The sequence below is a fragment of the Carassius gibelio genome, chromosome B23, assembly GCF_023724105.1.
Source record: "Carassius gibelio isolate Cgi1373 ecotype wild population from Czech Republic chromosome B23, carGib1.2-hapl.c, whole genome shotgun sequence".
Classification (NCBI taxonomy): Eukaryota; Metazoa; Chordata; class Actinopteri; order Cypriniformes; family Cyprinidae; genus Carassius; species Carassius gibelio.
Genome location: NC_068418.1, coordinates 11,066,868 through 11,082,123, shown reverse-complemented (window position 1 = coordinate 11,082,123; position 15,256 = coordinate 11,066,868). Strand labels below are relative to the sequence as shown.

General features: G+C 37.1%; 1 protein-coding gene across 14 annotated transcripts in view; it reads left to right on the top strand.

The window, feature by feature from the left end:
- The window catches only part of LOC128012144 (tensin-2), a 48,245-nt gene that overhangs the window by 23,387 nt on the left and 9,602 nt on the right, over nucleotides 1-15,256 (top strand). For 8 of the 14 annotated variants that reach the window (XM_052595178.1, XM_052595176.1, XM_052595180.1 and 5 more), the window contains 16 exons: nucleotides 6,549-6,587; nucleotides 6,683-6,712; nucleotides 7,658-7,696; nucleotides 8,275-8,324; nucleotides 9,302-9,485; nucleotides 9,585-9,635; nucleotides 9,738-9,860; nucleotides 10,824-10,888; nucleotides 11,061-11,144; nucleotides 11,236-11,348; nucleotides 11,588-11,648; nucleotides 11,856-11,931; nucleotides 12,061-12,190; nucleotides 12,690-12,755; nucleotides 12,962-13,078; nucleotides 13,678-15,117. In XM_052595178.1, coding sequence (XP_052451138.1) covers nucleotides 6,549-6,587; nucleotides 6,683-6,712; nucleotides 7,658-7,696; nucleotides 8,275-8,324; nucleotides 9,302-9,485; nucleotides 9,585-9,635; nucleotides 9,738-9,860; nucleotides 10,824-10,888; nucleotides 11,061-11,144; nucleotides 11,236-11,348; nucleotides 11,588-11,648; nucleotides 11,856-11,931; nucleotides 12,061-12,190; nucleotides 12,690-12,755; nucleotides 12,962-13,078; nucleotides 13,678-15,117 — 2,668 coding nt within the window. The remainder of the gene's footprint in view (nucleotides 1-6,548; nucleotides 6,588-6,682; nucleotides 6,713-7,657; nucleotides 7,697-8,274; nucleotides 8,325-9,301; nucleotides 9,486-9,584; nucleotides 9,636-9,737; nucleotides 9,861-10,823; nucleotides 10,889-11,060; nucleotides 11,145-11,235; nucleotides 11,349-11,587; nucleotides 11,649-11,855; nucleotides 11,932-12,060; nucleotides 12,191-12,689; nucleotides 12,756-12,961; nucleotides 13,079-13,677; nucleotides 15,118-15,256) is intronic. The other 6 variants (XM_052595177.1, XM_052595189.1, XM_052595185.1 and 3 more) reach the window with 1 other exon arrangement.

Sequence of the window (15,256 nt, the reverse complement as noted above, 5' to 3'; positions counted from 1 at the left end):
ATGACATTTGTCTCATGCTAATGTCTAATAGTTAATTAACTGGTTTGGTTGCAACATACTTTGGTATTACCTTACTTTGTACAAATATGTATTGTGTGTATCTTTTTTAGGGTTTATTATGACTCACATATGCACACAAATATTATATTATATTATATTATCAATAATATCAATTATATTAATAGTAGTAAGTATTATTATTATTATTATTATTATTATTATATAAATTATCCTTTGTTATCAAAAATGTAAAAATAGTTAAATACTATGATTTATTTTTACTTTTTTAGATATTTTATTTTCTATTATTATTGTTGTTGTTGTTATATTATAGTATATATTATATACAATTAATTGTATTATTATTGTAAATAAAATATCTGGAAAATGTATAATACTATTATTAAATATTAATGTTTAGTATTATTATTCATTTATAAAAATAAAAAGCTAATTTATAAAATAATAATAATAATAATGATTAGTACTGTTGTTTTTTCCCAATTTGACATTTTTTCACTGTCAAGATTTATTAACTAATATACCATTATTATTTTCACATTACATTAATTGTTTGCACTGCAGTAATGGGAATTATTATTATTATTATTATTTTTTTTTTTTTTTTTTTTTTTTTTTTAAAGAAATATGACCTTCTTCTTGAAATTTGGCCTGGACTTTGTTATGTTTCTTGAGATGAACACTCACTATTGAATAATTCATTAAAGCAATAGTTCACCCAAAATTGTACATTTTGTCATCATTTACTTGCCCGCCTGTCGTTCCAACCTCTCTCTTATGTTGAACATAAAAGACTTCCATAGTTTAACTTCCCTGCTATGGAAGTCAATGAGGACGAACTTTTTGGCTTCCTCAGAATTCTTAAAAATATCTTCTTTTGTTTTCAACATAAGATAGAAACTTATACAGGCTTGGAATGACTTGAGGGTGAGTAAATGATGACAGAATGTTAATATTTGATTTAACTGTTCGTCTAAGGCTGTTTCTGTTCATCTTTAGTGAAAGCCAGTATATCTGCTTCTCCTGAGACCCCTGTATTCTGCTCGGACTAATAGCAGTAATTACACTGTTTACACCCAAGCCCACCATCCAGCCTTGCTCTCCTCCCACGCTTCCTCCACCGCTCTGACATCCCTCCATCTCTCTCCCCCTCCCTCCTCCATTTCCTCTGCTCTCATGTACATCTCCACCCTTCTTGTATTCCTGCGCTGGTTACAGTGTGACTGCCTGTTACATATCCTTCTGTAGCCATCCTCTGATCTGCACTTCCTCTCTCTAGCCTCGTTTTTATCTCTATGTACATCTCCAGACCCCAACACACACGTGTACATGCACACAGAGCAGTAGGGAACATTTCCTCTCTGCCTCCGAGGAACTCTTAAAAAAGCCTCACACCTCACACCAGGAAACGAGTGCAGAGCGGATGAAGCAGCTGCTACTGAGAGGACAGTATCAAAGTCCTGTTAAGATAAAATCCTGTTAAAACTACTACATATACACTACTGTTCAAAAGTTTGGAGTTAGTACATTTCTTTTGCTAAAATGGCTAATAAAATGTTTTTAAAAGATGTGTTTTTTATGCTCACCAAGGCTGCATTTATTTGATCAAAAATACGGTTAAAAAATGTATTCATGTGATCAAAGCTGAATTTTCAACATCATTACTCCAGTCTTCAGTGTCACACGCTCCTTCAGAAATATGTATTATTTATATTAATGTTAAAAATAATGTTGCTTAATATTTTTGGAAAATGTGATAAAAAACATTTTCAGGATTTTTTGATTAATAGAAATTTCAAAACAAAATAATTTGTAACATTATACACATCTTTCTGAATAAAAGTAATATTTCCTTTAAAAAATTTTTTGAAAGTCACAATTTGTATAATATTTGGTCTAAATGAATTTAAATAATAATTAAATAAATGCTGAAAGCTGAAATAAAACATTTTAAATGCAAAGTTTATTTGGCCATTACAATATTTAATTTAAAGCAGTATAAAGTAATTAAACAGTGCAGGAAATGCAAGGTTTAATTCTAGTATGGATATAATGGCTATTTGCATATATATATATATATATATATATATATATATATATATATATATATATATATATATATATATATATATATATATATATATATATATATATATATACATTATACATATATACATATATACACACTTTTAATAATAATTATTTGCCTAATTTGCAGAAAAGGACAAAAATGAATCACATATATGAAACAGTATCATATTTTCAATTTCTTATTTTCTTTTAGAATATTAAATATGGGCGGGGGGAGTGCTGAATGATGTCATTCGTACAGGAGAACAACTAAATTCTGGAGAACAACTAAATTCTGACCAATACCAATACATTGAAGAATCATCAGTACCAGCAATCATTGATCTTGTACCGATATATTTTGTGCGTCCCTTCTTTAAACATGCTACAGATTGTGTAAGGTTGCTGTGTAACTGTAAATATGGTGATGTCAGTAATGAGCTCAGTCGTGTTTCGGTGGAGTCAAAACACATCCCTGTCGCATAAATAACCTTCCTTACTACTGCTGTGGTATTACATTTGGCACGTGTCCTCGCTTGTGGACCGCTCCTCACCCTTAACGTCCCATTACACGTGGGAACATGTTCCTCGGGCTCGCAGCAGAACACAGGGGCACAGAACAGGGGCCTGCTGTTACTTCAGAGACAGATGGAGGGAGGGAAATTAGGAGAGGGGTTGGGGAAGAAAGAATAATGGATTATAAAAGCGGGATGAAAGGCTGCTGCAGGAGTCGTTTCGTATGATTTGGCCCTACAGATGGAATTCAGAGTTTGTTCTGGCTGCAGGCCGGCCGGTCTGAGGGAGGCATTTTGTTAAATGAGGGAAAAATGAAAAGCGGAAAGTGTGGATTGGATAAGGAGAAAGAAAGTCAGAGCGAGTGATGGAGGGAGAGAAGGAAGGTAACATACGGGAAGAAACAAAGGAGGAAAAAGATTAGCGAGAAGTAGCCAGAAACACTCAGGCTTGCGCGGCAACAGAAGTTTACCGTGGTAACCATAGTTTCCACCAAAATAGCATAGTCGCTACACTTATTAGTGGTTGTTGCTCATACTTCGGGATCTGAACAAACCCATAATCCTGCATATTAAACTTTGGCATGTAGCTCATCCAGCACTTTTTGTGCTGTGGACATGTGTGATACCTCAAATATTGTTTGGAAGAGATGCGTTACTTTTCTCAACAGATAGACAGTTAGTCGATGAAACATCTGAAAAGTATCCCAGAAGCACACATATCTATACTTGGGTGGAGGCCTCTTTTGATGGGGTCCGTAAGGAACCACCAAGAACATCCGACGCACCACCTATAGCGATATCATGCTAAAAAAACAATCAGAACATCTTAGTGACCCACTGGCAGTTATGTAAAGGCAAATGACACATTTCCTTAAGAAAATTAAAAGGCCACCTAATATGCAAAATTCACTTTTATATGTTATTTGAACATAAATGTATTGGCAGTGTGTGTACGCAACCAACCTATAATGATGTTTTAATCCCCATAAATCATAAGCAGTCTCAGAACAAGCTGTTCGCAGAATCTGTACAATGTGATGTCACTCTGCACAAGCTCCACCCACAACTGCTGAAGGAAAAATGGACCCGCCATGTTCCTCTTCACGCTAGAGCTTTTAAAAGCAGCATTATGAAAGTTAAGTAAGAAATGTCTTCTTATTAAAGCTATAAAATAAGCTCACTGCTCTGTCATTCAGTTCAGAGCAGTGAGTTATTTTTATTGTGTGCTTTTATTTTATCGTTGGAATCATATTAACAGCGTAAACAGCAGTAGGTATGGTTACTGTATATTACGCTGCTGTCAATTAATACACAGATCTAATATAAACGTGATTTCTTTCCCAGCTGTTAACCTTCATAACATAAACGCCTGTTTTTTTTAAACTTATGTTACAATCAAATAATTTATTCTTAAATTGCTAAGCTGCACAAGTGTTTTCTGCATTGATAATAATAATAATAAATGTTTTTTGAGTGGCAGATCAGTATATTAGAATGATTACTGAAGGATCGTGTGACACTGAAGACTGGAGTAATGGCTGTACATTAAATATAAATAAATAAAATATTTACTGTAATTAAATAAATGCAACCTTGCTGAGCATTAAAAATACAAAAATTAAATAGAACTTACCAACCTCAAACTTTTGAATGATACTGTATTTTGGTGGAAATTGTGGAATATTTTTTGTACGTGAAGACCAAACTACAGTTCTAGAGCAAGAGAAAGGGTGAATGAGTGGAGCATGAAAACATGAACAGGATGAATGAGGAAATGTTTGTGGAATGATTGACATGCAGGGGAAAAAAGGAATGAAAGCGGAGGGGAAATTTACCAGAGGAAGCAGGAAAATGTTCCCAGGGAATAAAAAAAAAAAAAAGTAAGAGTGAGAGGGGGCATTAAAGAAGAAACATCTGCTCATAGTGACAGAGCATGAGTGTGTGTGAGGGTCAGTAGTTGGCTCTCAGCTGCTGATGTCTTTAACACAGAGGCAGTGATATCTTTTACACCTGGTAAAAATAGTTACACCGTGTTTCACTTAACACTTATCTTCCCTTACATGCAAATTGTGCAGCCCTCTGTGTGCGGGAAGAAATAGAGAGATTTCTTGTCTTTGTATACATGGGGAAGGTGTTCTTTTTTCAGTGTAGTGAAATATTATATATGAGTTCTGTCCGCACTTCGTTTTAAAACATAATCAATTGCTTTTCTCAAATGCAATGGCAGATTTTTAGTCAAGAAAAAAGGAAACTTGATATCATAATGGGATCCTACCTACCTGTAGCAACTCACAAAACATCAATGTGAACAATCACAGCTTATTTGGTAGTGTGCTGTTTACTGCATAGTATCTACTGGATACTGCTTAAAAATGGTTATTTTACATTTTGAATTAAATTCTGTAAAATCTTTTATAATGAGTCAAGAAGAAAATCAATATATCTATAGATGCAAATATAGATGCATTCATCAAACTGGAAGAAGAGGGTCAAGTGCAATGCAAAGTTTAACATTATGTCCAGAAGTTTGAGGTCTAGAAGATTTTAATTTAAATAAATTAATACTTTTATTAAAAATGGATGCATTGACCAAAAGTTACAAAATCCAGTCTACAAAAAAACCATTAAGCAACACAATTTGTTTTCAGCATTTATAGTAGTAAGTGTTTCTTAAGCAGCAAATTTCTGAAGGATCATGTGACACTTAAGACTGGAGTAATGATGCTTACAATTCAGCTTTTACCATCACAGGAATAATTTACTCTGTCTATTTGTAAATGTATATAAAACACTTATTTTAGATTGTAATATTTCACAATTATACTGTTTTTACTGTATTTATTAAAAAATAAATGCTGATTTGGTGAGTATAAGCAATTGTATAATAAAGTAATGCTTTTTTTTTCTTTTCTTTTTTACAACCTTTTACAGTACATTCGAATAATACTGTGCTTATGTAATTATAATACTCTCTGAATATACTTTATATTGTGTATTAGACATTTTAGCCAATGTACTGTACCTGGTCATCCAGGTGCTCCATTCATAAACTTTTGGTCAAATTTAAATCCCCATATAAGCTTAAAGTTAATTATAGCTACGTTAGCATATAGATAAGCTCAATGCTAACAGACATGCTAAAAGCCACACAACTCCCAGTGTTGGCATATATTTGGAGACACAAATACAAAACCCCCAAGTCCCTCCATCCACCAGAGCTTCAGAGGTTATGCTTCATTTTCTTGTTGAACAAAAACATACAGTCTTTTAATAACTCTCTATCTCACTCCCTAGACTCAAACATACACACACACACACGGGTAGTCATAGGTCAAGGCCTAGTGCAGCGTATATGCACTTCTCCCTGCCTCAGCCCTTTTCCTGTGGCCAAACAAACAGGGCAGGACAGGGCAGGGGATCCGATATGTGGGGAGGGGAGGGGGGCAATTCATGTTACATAAGCATGAATGTCATTGCACACACACACACACACACACACACACAAACACTTTTTCCCGCCAGCTGTAAGCTCCGCCCCCTTTACCCTTTATGTCAAAACATGTAAACACTTTTGTTTGGATGGGTGAGGGTTGTCTGTCATATACATACTGTCCCACAATTGATGTTGTGGTGTCTTGTTGTTTTGTACGCGATCATTTTAAGAGGAAAGTGCATACTAATGTGTTCGGGTACTGCCCATCACCCACAATCCCTTGCAACTCACTCTTTCTCCAGTCTCAGGGTTATCAGCAGATAGTTTGTTTATCTGTTGCTTTGGGGAAGCATTTCCTTCTCCCCATCCCAACAGATCCCTCTTCACCACTCCTTTCCCCTCGTCCTGGGACAGAGCTGGGAACAACCACAGGGTTTTGAGTGAATGCGTCCGTGTTGGACGGTGGAGGTGATGCAGATTTTGAGTCATGGTTCTTTTCTCTGTTTCAGATCAACACATCCTGCATCCCAGCGCAGCCCTCCGAACTGGTAAGACTTTGTTTATCTGTTTATTTCCTTCCTTTTTCCTGTTGTGTTTTCACTCAGTGCATCTCATCTGATTTTTCTTCTTACTTCTTACATAGATACCAGCAGGATCTCTTTGCCTCTCATTGGTTCAATCATTGATTACTTCCTTTTTAATTTACTTATTTATTCATTGATTCACTTTTTCATTCGCTCACTAGCTAGTGGTAAAAAGTGGTAAAAATGACTTTATTGGCATATTTTGAATTTGAAATCCTTTGAAGCTTTAATCAAAACTTTTATTACACTTTTATTGCACTACTTATTACACTTTTATTACACTGCTTTTCAAAAGTATAGGGTTGTTAGGATTTTTTTTTTTTTTTGAAAGAAGTGTATTATACTCACCAATGTTGAGTTAAAAAAAAAAATCAGTAAAAATAGTAATATTTTGAAATATTGTTACAATTATAATAATTGTGTTCTTTATGAATATATTGCGAAATTTAATTTTCAGCATCATTACTCTTCAGTGTCACATGATCCTTCAGAAATCAGTATAATATACTGATTTGCTGCTCAAGAAACATTTCTTACTATTATCAATGCTGAAAACAGTTGTTCTGCTAAATATTTTTGTGAAACTATGATACGTTTTTTATAGAAATCATCACATCATATATCTTTACTGTTACTTTTTATCAAATGAATGCATCCTTTTTACTTTAAAGAATACATATCTTAATGACCCCAAACTTTTGTACATTAGTATATTCATGTACTAATCATTAGCTGAATTAGAGAGTGTCTCAAAACCTACTGACCAGCGCTTTTGAACAGTGATGGCCTATGATGGCCAAAAATGTTTAGATAGAGAACTTTAATCTCATTTAGTCTCATTCTTTAATTTAGTTTAGTAGTGGTTGTTGTAAGCAGGGGTGTCATGTATGTTTTGGAGGCACTGCTGGTTCAGTTAAGACCTACTCACTGCATGATGCTTCTAGAAGTAATGATGATATAATAAGACCAATATTTGTTGTTGTGACTCTGTTTATGATGCTTTATCTGTGTTCTGTGATCTGTATCTGCTGCAGCGAAGGGGAACGTCCTCCTCTAGACACATTCAGCATCTGGTGAGAACTTTTTCCTCTTTTTCATTATCTCACACTAACCCCTTTTGACCTAAGTATTAATTGAAATTTGAAATACCCCCTAAGATTTTAAGTTAATATTTCAGTAAGATTTACAGTATACAGTAACAATATTAAAGTGTCTTCTTCAGTTCAAGCCAGTAGAATCTTGCACCAAGTAATTGTAGTTGCAAGAGTTATCAATTAGGATATAAATCAAGACAAAAAAACATATATTTTATTTTATTTTATTGAAGTCTTCAGCTGTGACGTCAAAAGTCATTGAATCACTATTTAATTTTCTGTATCCAGGATCTTTCTGTGGTTCTGACTCAAGGCCACTGTTTAATCAATATCATTAGACTTTAATAATAAGGTTTTTACAGTGGCATTTTTCTGTTTATATATTGCACATGTGTGTCTCCTTAAGAGTAGAACAAAAAATTAAGAACAAACATTTCTGAAATAAACCAAAAAGACAATCTTTTGTACCAAGAGTTGGGCACTCTCAACTAGACAAAAGTTTACTGAGTTTATTGTGTCCAAACACAATGTTATAATCTTATATTGTCTTTTTCCAGGGCTCCACCAAGTCTCTGACCTACACCAAACAGAGAAACACTCTCCCGAGGTACGATTGTCTGAAAAAAATCAAATCAAAACTCAACCCATGAAGTTCAGCGATCACTGCAGGAGTGTAGAGCATGCTTGAGTTCTGAGACTTTATTTCCTCAGCTAATCTCTACTTACCTCAGATAAGTTACTGCATCTCAGCAGGGTTTTTTCCCTTAGGATTTGATGTGAAAAGTCAAAATCCCCTTTGGCCGCAGTGTGGTGAGGAGCAGAGATCTAATATGTGTCAGGGAGCATGGTTAGTTTAGCTGCACAGCACTGACAGCTCAGCTGTGTCCAATCAAACTCTAGTTATCCAATAAAATATAATTTACTGGACTTTCACATGATTTTATGATGATTTGAGCAGTTTTGTTTTGGAAAAGCTTAATTTTTTTTATTAGGTATGCACCAACATCGAAATTCTGGACAATGTGATAATTATAAATGCTAAATGTTAAATGTCAAATGTTAAAATTATGTATTATTTATTTTATGTTGGGCAAAAAAACAAACAAACAAACAAAATATATATATATATATTTTGAATGCTAATTTAAGTGAATTTATGCATCCCAACTTTAAAATGTGCAGTATAAAAATTCTTTATTATTTTTTATGGGGAAATATTTAAATTATAAACTCTATCTATCTATAAAATCTATTTTATCTACATTAATGTGCAGTATACAAAATTAATAATATTGAATAATTTGTTTAATTGTAAATTATAAATTTTATTTTATGTGGTAAAAAAATTTTTTACAAATATTTTTACAGCTAATTTAAGTGAATTTAGGCATCACAATATTGTAATGTACAATGTCACATGTGGTTGCTGCAAGCCCAACTGACACTCCTTCGTAGAATCCCCTGGCCTCGCTGTTCTCAAGCCACCCGCCTCTGGCTCACTCTAGACCGCGGCTCACTCTAGACTCTAGACTCATTTGACAGAATATTTAAGCTGCTTCCCCCCTCTCTCTCTCTCTCTCTCAGGAGCTTCAGTGTGGATCGGGTGATGGACAGAGTGATGGAGAGGCACTATGATTTCGACCTCACATACATCACAGAGAGGATCATCTCCGTGTTTTTCCCTCCTCTGCTGGAAGAGCAGCGGTACCGCCTCAACCTCAGGGAGGTGGCAGCCATGCTCAAGTCCAAACACCAGGACAAGTTTCTGGTAAGTGACCCAGCATGTATTTACTGTATCTAAGGGAAGTTTACTTATGTCATTGTAATAGAGGCATTTTCACTGTTCCGGTCCATTTCCCTCCCACAGTTATTCAATCTTTCTGAGCGGAGGCATGACATCACCCGTTTAAACCCAAAGGTAGGGGCTCACTTTGTACAATGTTGCTAGCTGCTTTGCGGCTGAACTTTTAAAGACCTGATTACACCACCCAAGATTAAAGTCTCTCCTTGTCTCTCTCAGGTTCATGACTTCGGCTGGCCAGATATGCACGCTCCTCCTCTGGATAAGATCTGTGCCATGTGCAAAGCCATGGAGAACTGGCTGAACTCCGACCCCCAGCATGTGGTCGTTCTGCACTGTAAGGTCAGAGGCCATTGTAGTCTTTGGACGGTTCATGTCAGGGTCACAGGTTACTGAAGTGTGCTGACGTTACCTTTAAGGACCACCCTATGGAGCATTGCCACAGATGATAACATGAAGCCAGATCTGAGAGGATGTCCTGATTTGGCAGACTTTTAGTTTTATGCGAGATGTTAAAAAAAGCAACGAAAGCGCAAAGAATAAGAGATGAGAAAGCACAATACAAATTGAGTTGTTTTGGATCTTTAGCAGGACCCAAAATCTGTGATTTAAATCTAGTTTTAATCTGTAAATAAACAGCATTTTAGGACATTTTATATTATAAAACAAAGAAATGATCAGATCGTCAGATGTTCTTCCACTGAAGCTCAATTTGGATTATCATTGTTAGTATTTACACAAACTTGTTGATGGGAACATGCCAAAATATATAAGCAACCACCCTAGCAGCTGCTTGAAAACAAGCTAAAAAACTGTTTATTGTGAAAAGCATGTTCATTTTTAAATTAGATTTCACTAGGGATGCAATGATGCACCCAAACCAATTGAAAAAAATAATAAAAAAAAATAAAAATGCAGTTGAATAATTTGGATTAGATGTTAAATTAATTCCATATAAACATGCTCATGCTGCACGTAATGCAACACCTTCATTTCAGATTTCCAAGAAATTCCTTTCATTTGTATTATTTTATTACATTTTATTTATTTATTTATTTTTCGGGATTTGTTACTCATATTTTGTTTGCAAAATAATAAATCTCATTTTGTTAAAAAAATCACGAGAAAGTATGATTTGTGGAATCAATATCATGAATCATATCATATCGCATTGCATTGTTACATACCTAGCTTTCACTCAAATTGTTAAGCTTTTCAAAACCTGACTGCCTGAATGTTGTCTTCATTTGAAACAGATCTTAAGTGCAAATCATATCTGTAGCAGTTGTATTGATTGTTTTTCAGGGCAACAAAGGAAAGACGGGTGTTATCATTGCTGCCTACATGCATTACAGCAAAATATCAGCGGGGTAAGCCATTCAACATAGCAATGGGACACAGATTTTATATAAATGAGTTTTGTTTCATGTAATTACAGCAGAATTACTGGAAGAAATGTTTGAGTCATTATGGGGGGCTTTCTGGTTAATTAACAAGCATCTGTCTCTGGTGTTTTTTCATTAACTTCATTTGTGCACACAGGGCAGACCAGGCTCTCAGCACATTGGCCATGAGGAAGTTTTGTGAAGATAAAGTCTCCTCCTCACTCCAACCCTCTCAAAACAGGTACATCCCTTTTGATTTATTCATCTTTGTGATCTTTACATACTCTTTTGTTTTTTGTTTTTTGCATTTATTTACACTAATGTCTCTGCAGGTATATCTATTACTTTGGAGGGCTGCTCTCAGGGGCCATCAAAATGAACAGTAGTCCACTCTTCCTCCATCAGGTCCTCATTCCTACCATCCCCAACTTCCAGGAAGATGGAGGTGAGTGAATACTTTCATAACGTCATTCCCTGACTTCATTCATGCATAAGCCCTCGATGAGGTCCCTGAGGTAATATGCATCTCTGTGAGAACATATGTATTCATTAAGCAAACCTCCTTCACATTCACACACATTTCAAGTTTGTTTTTAATCTTTTGCAGTGGAGGAGAAATAGAGAGACACAGGGAGTTTGCCAATTCCTCCTTCATATCTCACTTTTTCCTCACTCTCTTGACAGGTTTCTTCCCTTTCCTGAAGATCTATCAGTCCATGCAGCTTGTCTACACTTCTGGCATATAGTGAGTGAGGATCTATTTGAGACATTTACATAATTTAAAGCACAATTAATGGTGTTTGCTAGGACAGGCACCAGTATGAAGTACTAAGTATTACCTAGCATTATAAAGTGGGGTGTTTAATCCTTCATATCTTCTTCAGGAAATGAATAAATAATAAATCTAATTTAAAGAGTATTTTTGCAAACCATGTGTGTGTTTCTTTTGTAGTGACCTACAGGGGTCTGGGAGCAGACGGCTGATTGTTACTATTGAGCCTGCACTTCTGCTGAAAGGAGACATCATGGTATGTGGGGGTGTTTTTATCTGACCCTGATATATTACAACTGTCAAAACCATAGGCATTTCCATCACTTTATTCTCTTTTTCTTGCTCTTTGTCACTTTTATGGTCTGTTTCTCTGTCTTTCCTGTAGGTAAAGTGTTATCACAGACGGGTTCAGTCTGCTGAGAGGGACTCTGTGTTTCGACTGCAGTTTCATACTTGCACCATTCATGGAGCTCAGCTCTGGTTTGGCAAAGGGGAACTGGATGAAGCTTGTTCAGGTACATTCTTAATGGAACAAGCCAACAATCATATGCCAAGTTCATATATTTTTACAATAAAACCAGAGCCATCTGTCCAAATCTGACCGCCTTGAGCTGAAATGGCCTTGGGATATCAGCTGAGCTTGTTTTTTTACGATGTGATTTTTGTTTCGGTGGTCTGTGTTCTTTTAGCTGTGCTGTAAATTATCACCCTCGTTCCCATTGGGTTACACCTGTGCACCACAGCTGCGGAATTGAGATGAGAGACAGATTTTCACATGACAATATATTCTCTGTGGGCTTAGATACAAGCATGGGAGGCAACTTTAATTGCTTGTAAAACTCTGGGAAAATTCCTAGACATTAATCATTGTTATAATCAAAAACATTTATGTAGTGTGTAGTATGGAAAGAATATTATATACAATGCCCATTATTAATGACAAATATTATTAGTTGGCAAGGGTCTTCTGTTTTCCCAATGATTAACAATCTCTATTCCCACTGTTTCCTGTAGATGACAGATTTCCCTCTGATGCCACAGTGGAATTTGTGTTTTCATCTGGGCCTGAGAAAATAAAAGGTAACATCAAATCCTTAATCAAACTGCAGATAAAGTTCTTACTAACTGTTTGCAGTTTAAGGGACCATGAAATTGTTTGACAAACACAATTTTCTTTTCTGAGCTGACATTTGCCATTGAAACAGTGGCGTGCTGTGTTATAATGCAAATGTACTTGGTTGTAATTGTATTCTGTGTGTGTGTGTGTGTCTGTGTGTGTGATCTAGGGAGGGTAAGCCAGAGGAATGATCCAGCTGTCAGCGTGGACTATAATACAAATGATCCGGTGGTGCGCTGGGACTCTTATGAGAACTTCAATCAGAGACATCAGGACAGCCTAGAGGGTACAACTATTCATTCATACATCCACATACTGGTATTTTTGGTACTTGTATTATTTTAAACAGGACTTTCCTTTTTATTTGTAAATAAAAATTTGATACTACTCTCTACAATGAAAAAACATCTTGCCAGATCAGAATATTGAAACGAAGAGGCAAAATCGAGATTCAGAAATAAACATGGAACCATCACAACCATGAGCACATTAACAAATGGTCAGATTTACACATTGACACCTTGACAGAGGTGTTTTTTTTTATCATAACCAGTGTTTGTTCAACAGCAAATGAGCATATGCCAATTTATTTAAAAAGACTGCTGTTGGCATTTAGAATTTTCACCATGATACACGAGTTACTTTTTCAAGTGCTGTAATGTAAACAAAACAAAAAAATTAAGAACATAAAATATTGCATAATATATGTAACTTGTAAAAGGAAAATAATGTTAATCTGAAACTAAATTATGACTGTTTTTGCTCCAAACCTTGAATAATATTTTAAATGGGCTTTAGGGAAATATAAAATGGCGAAATATGGACCTCTATATTATTTCTTGCACTAAACATTGATTAAAAAACAACTCTCATAAATCCCTCCAGATATCGCACACACACGTGGGCCTCTAGATGGCAGCCTGTACGCTCAGGTAAAAAAGCGCCAAGCTGCAGGCTCCACCTCCTTGCCATCCACCAATGGGAGCCCTGCAAGGAGCTCTGAGGAGCGTCCAAGTCAACTTCTGTCTGTTAGCACTGATTCTGGACATTCTTCCGTCCCACCTGACCGGCTTGATGAGACGACTCGACAGGCCCCGCCTACTCAGCAAGAGCGAGAGGAGCTTGAGCGCCTGCTGGGTGGGATTGAAGGTGATGGAGGGAGGGACCGTGACCGAGAAACAGCCATTTTGGATGATGGTGATTCCTTGCCTCCTGAAAGGACTGGGTCACTGAGGTTGGGACGTTCATGCTCATGTCGAGTAGGCTACCGATCCCAGCGTTGTGCTGAGCCTGGATGCGATGGACTCCACCACATATCTAATGGGTACTGCCTTGATCGTCCCGCCACCACTAATGGACACACAGGGGCTCCCTCTCCAGGGATGCCATCTGTCGTAGGGCTTTGCCAACATCACAGTGCCCATCCTCACCAACCTCTGCCACCACCAGATCTGCTCTGGGACCGCCAACAAGGTCAACAGCACTACCTACATCGCACTTGCTCTGACGGACCATCACGCCACCTGTGTCCATATCCATCCCAAGAGATAAGTCCCCATCCACATAGTCTGTCTCCCAGACTGCTCTGTAGGGCGGACGATTACATTCCATACCCCCACCATCACCACAGTCATCCACACCACCCAAAACCCGGCGGACCCTACCACGATGTCATGATAATAGATGGCCTAGTGACACCTGGCTGCCCCTGTCGGGACTGCTGTCTGCGGCGAGAAGATTTCCACACCCTCCGTTTGGACAGAGAGGAGGGAATACACTGGGAGAGGGAGGCAGAGCTTCACAGGGATACTGGGTTAAGACGGGGCAGAGAGGCTGATATGCAAAGAGGGGCAGAGATATGGGACCGGGAGGCAGGGTTAAGAAGGGGAAGAGAAGTATCTCTGCACTGGGAAAGAGACCGAGAAGCAGAACTACAGTGGGAGAGAGAACGAGAGGCTGAATACTGGCACAAAAGGGCTACCATAGCCCCCTACGGGCCTCACAGTCATGAACTACCAGCATTTAACTTTGATCCACTTCCCGCAGGCCATCCTGCATACCCTGAACCCTCCCGGTCCCACTCTCATGCCCATCTGGATCTCAAATACAGCAGCAGTTCCAGTGGATACCAAACACCACACCAGACATGCCCCTGCTCCCCCTACCAGCCGTCACCCTCAGAGAGTCGTGGCTATGCCTCGGGTTACCAGTCTGAGTCCACATCCCCTCTTCCCCCCCCCTCCGCCTCCTGCTCTGGCCCAGTGCACCATGCCAGCGGACCTACAGATAACCACCCTCAGCAGTACACCTCTGATACAAATACAGGTGAGAAATGACTTGACAGGTACAATTAAAGTCTTTTATCACAGTGTATTGGATTGTCTTTAAATTAGAATATTTTGCAAACAAGTATTCATCACCTTATATTAACATATATTAACACATATTATGTGTATGTCATTCA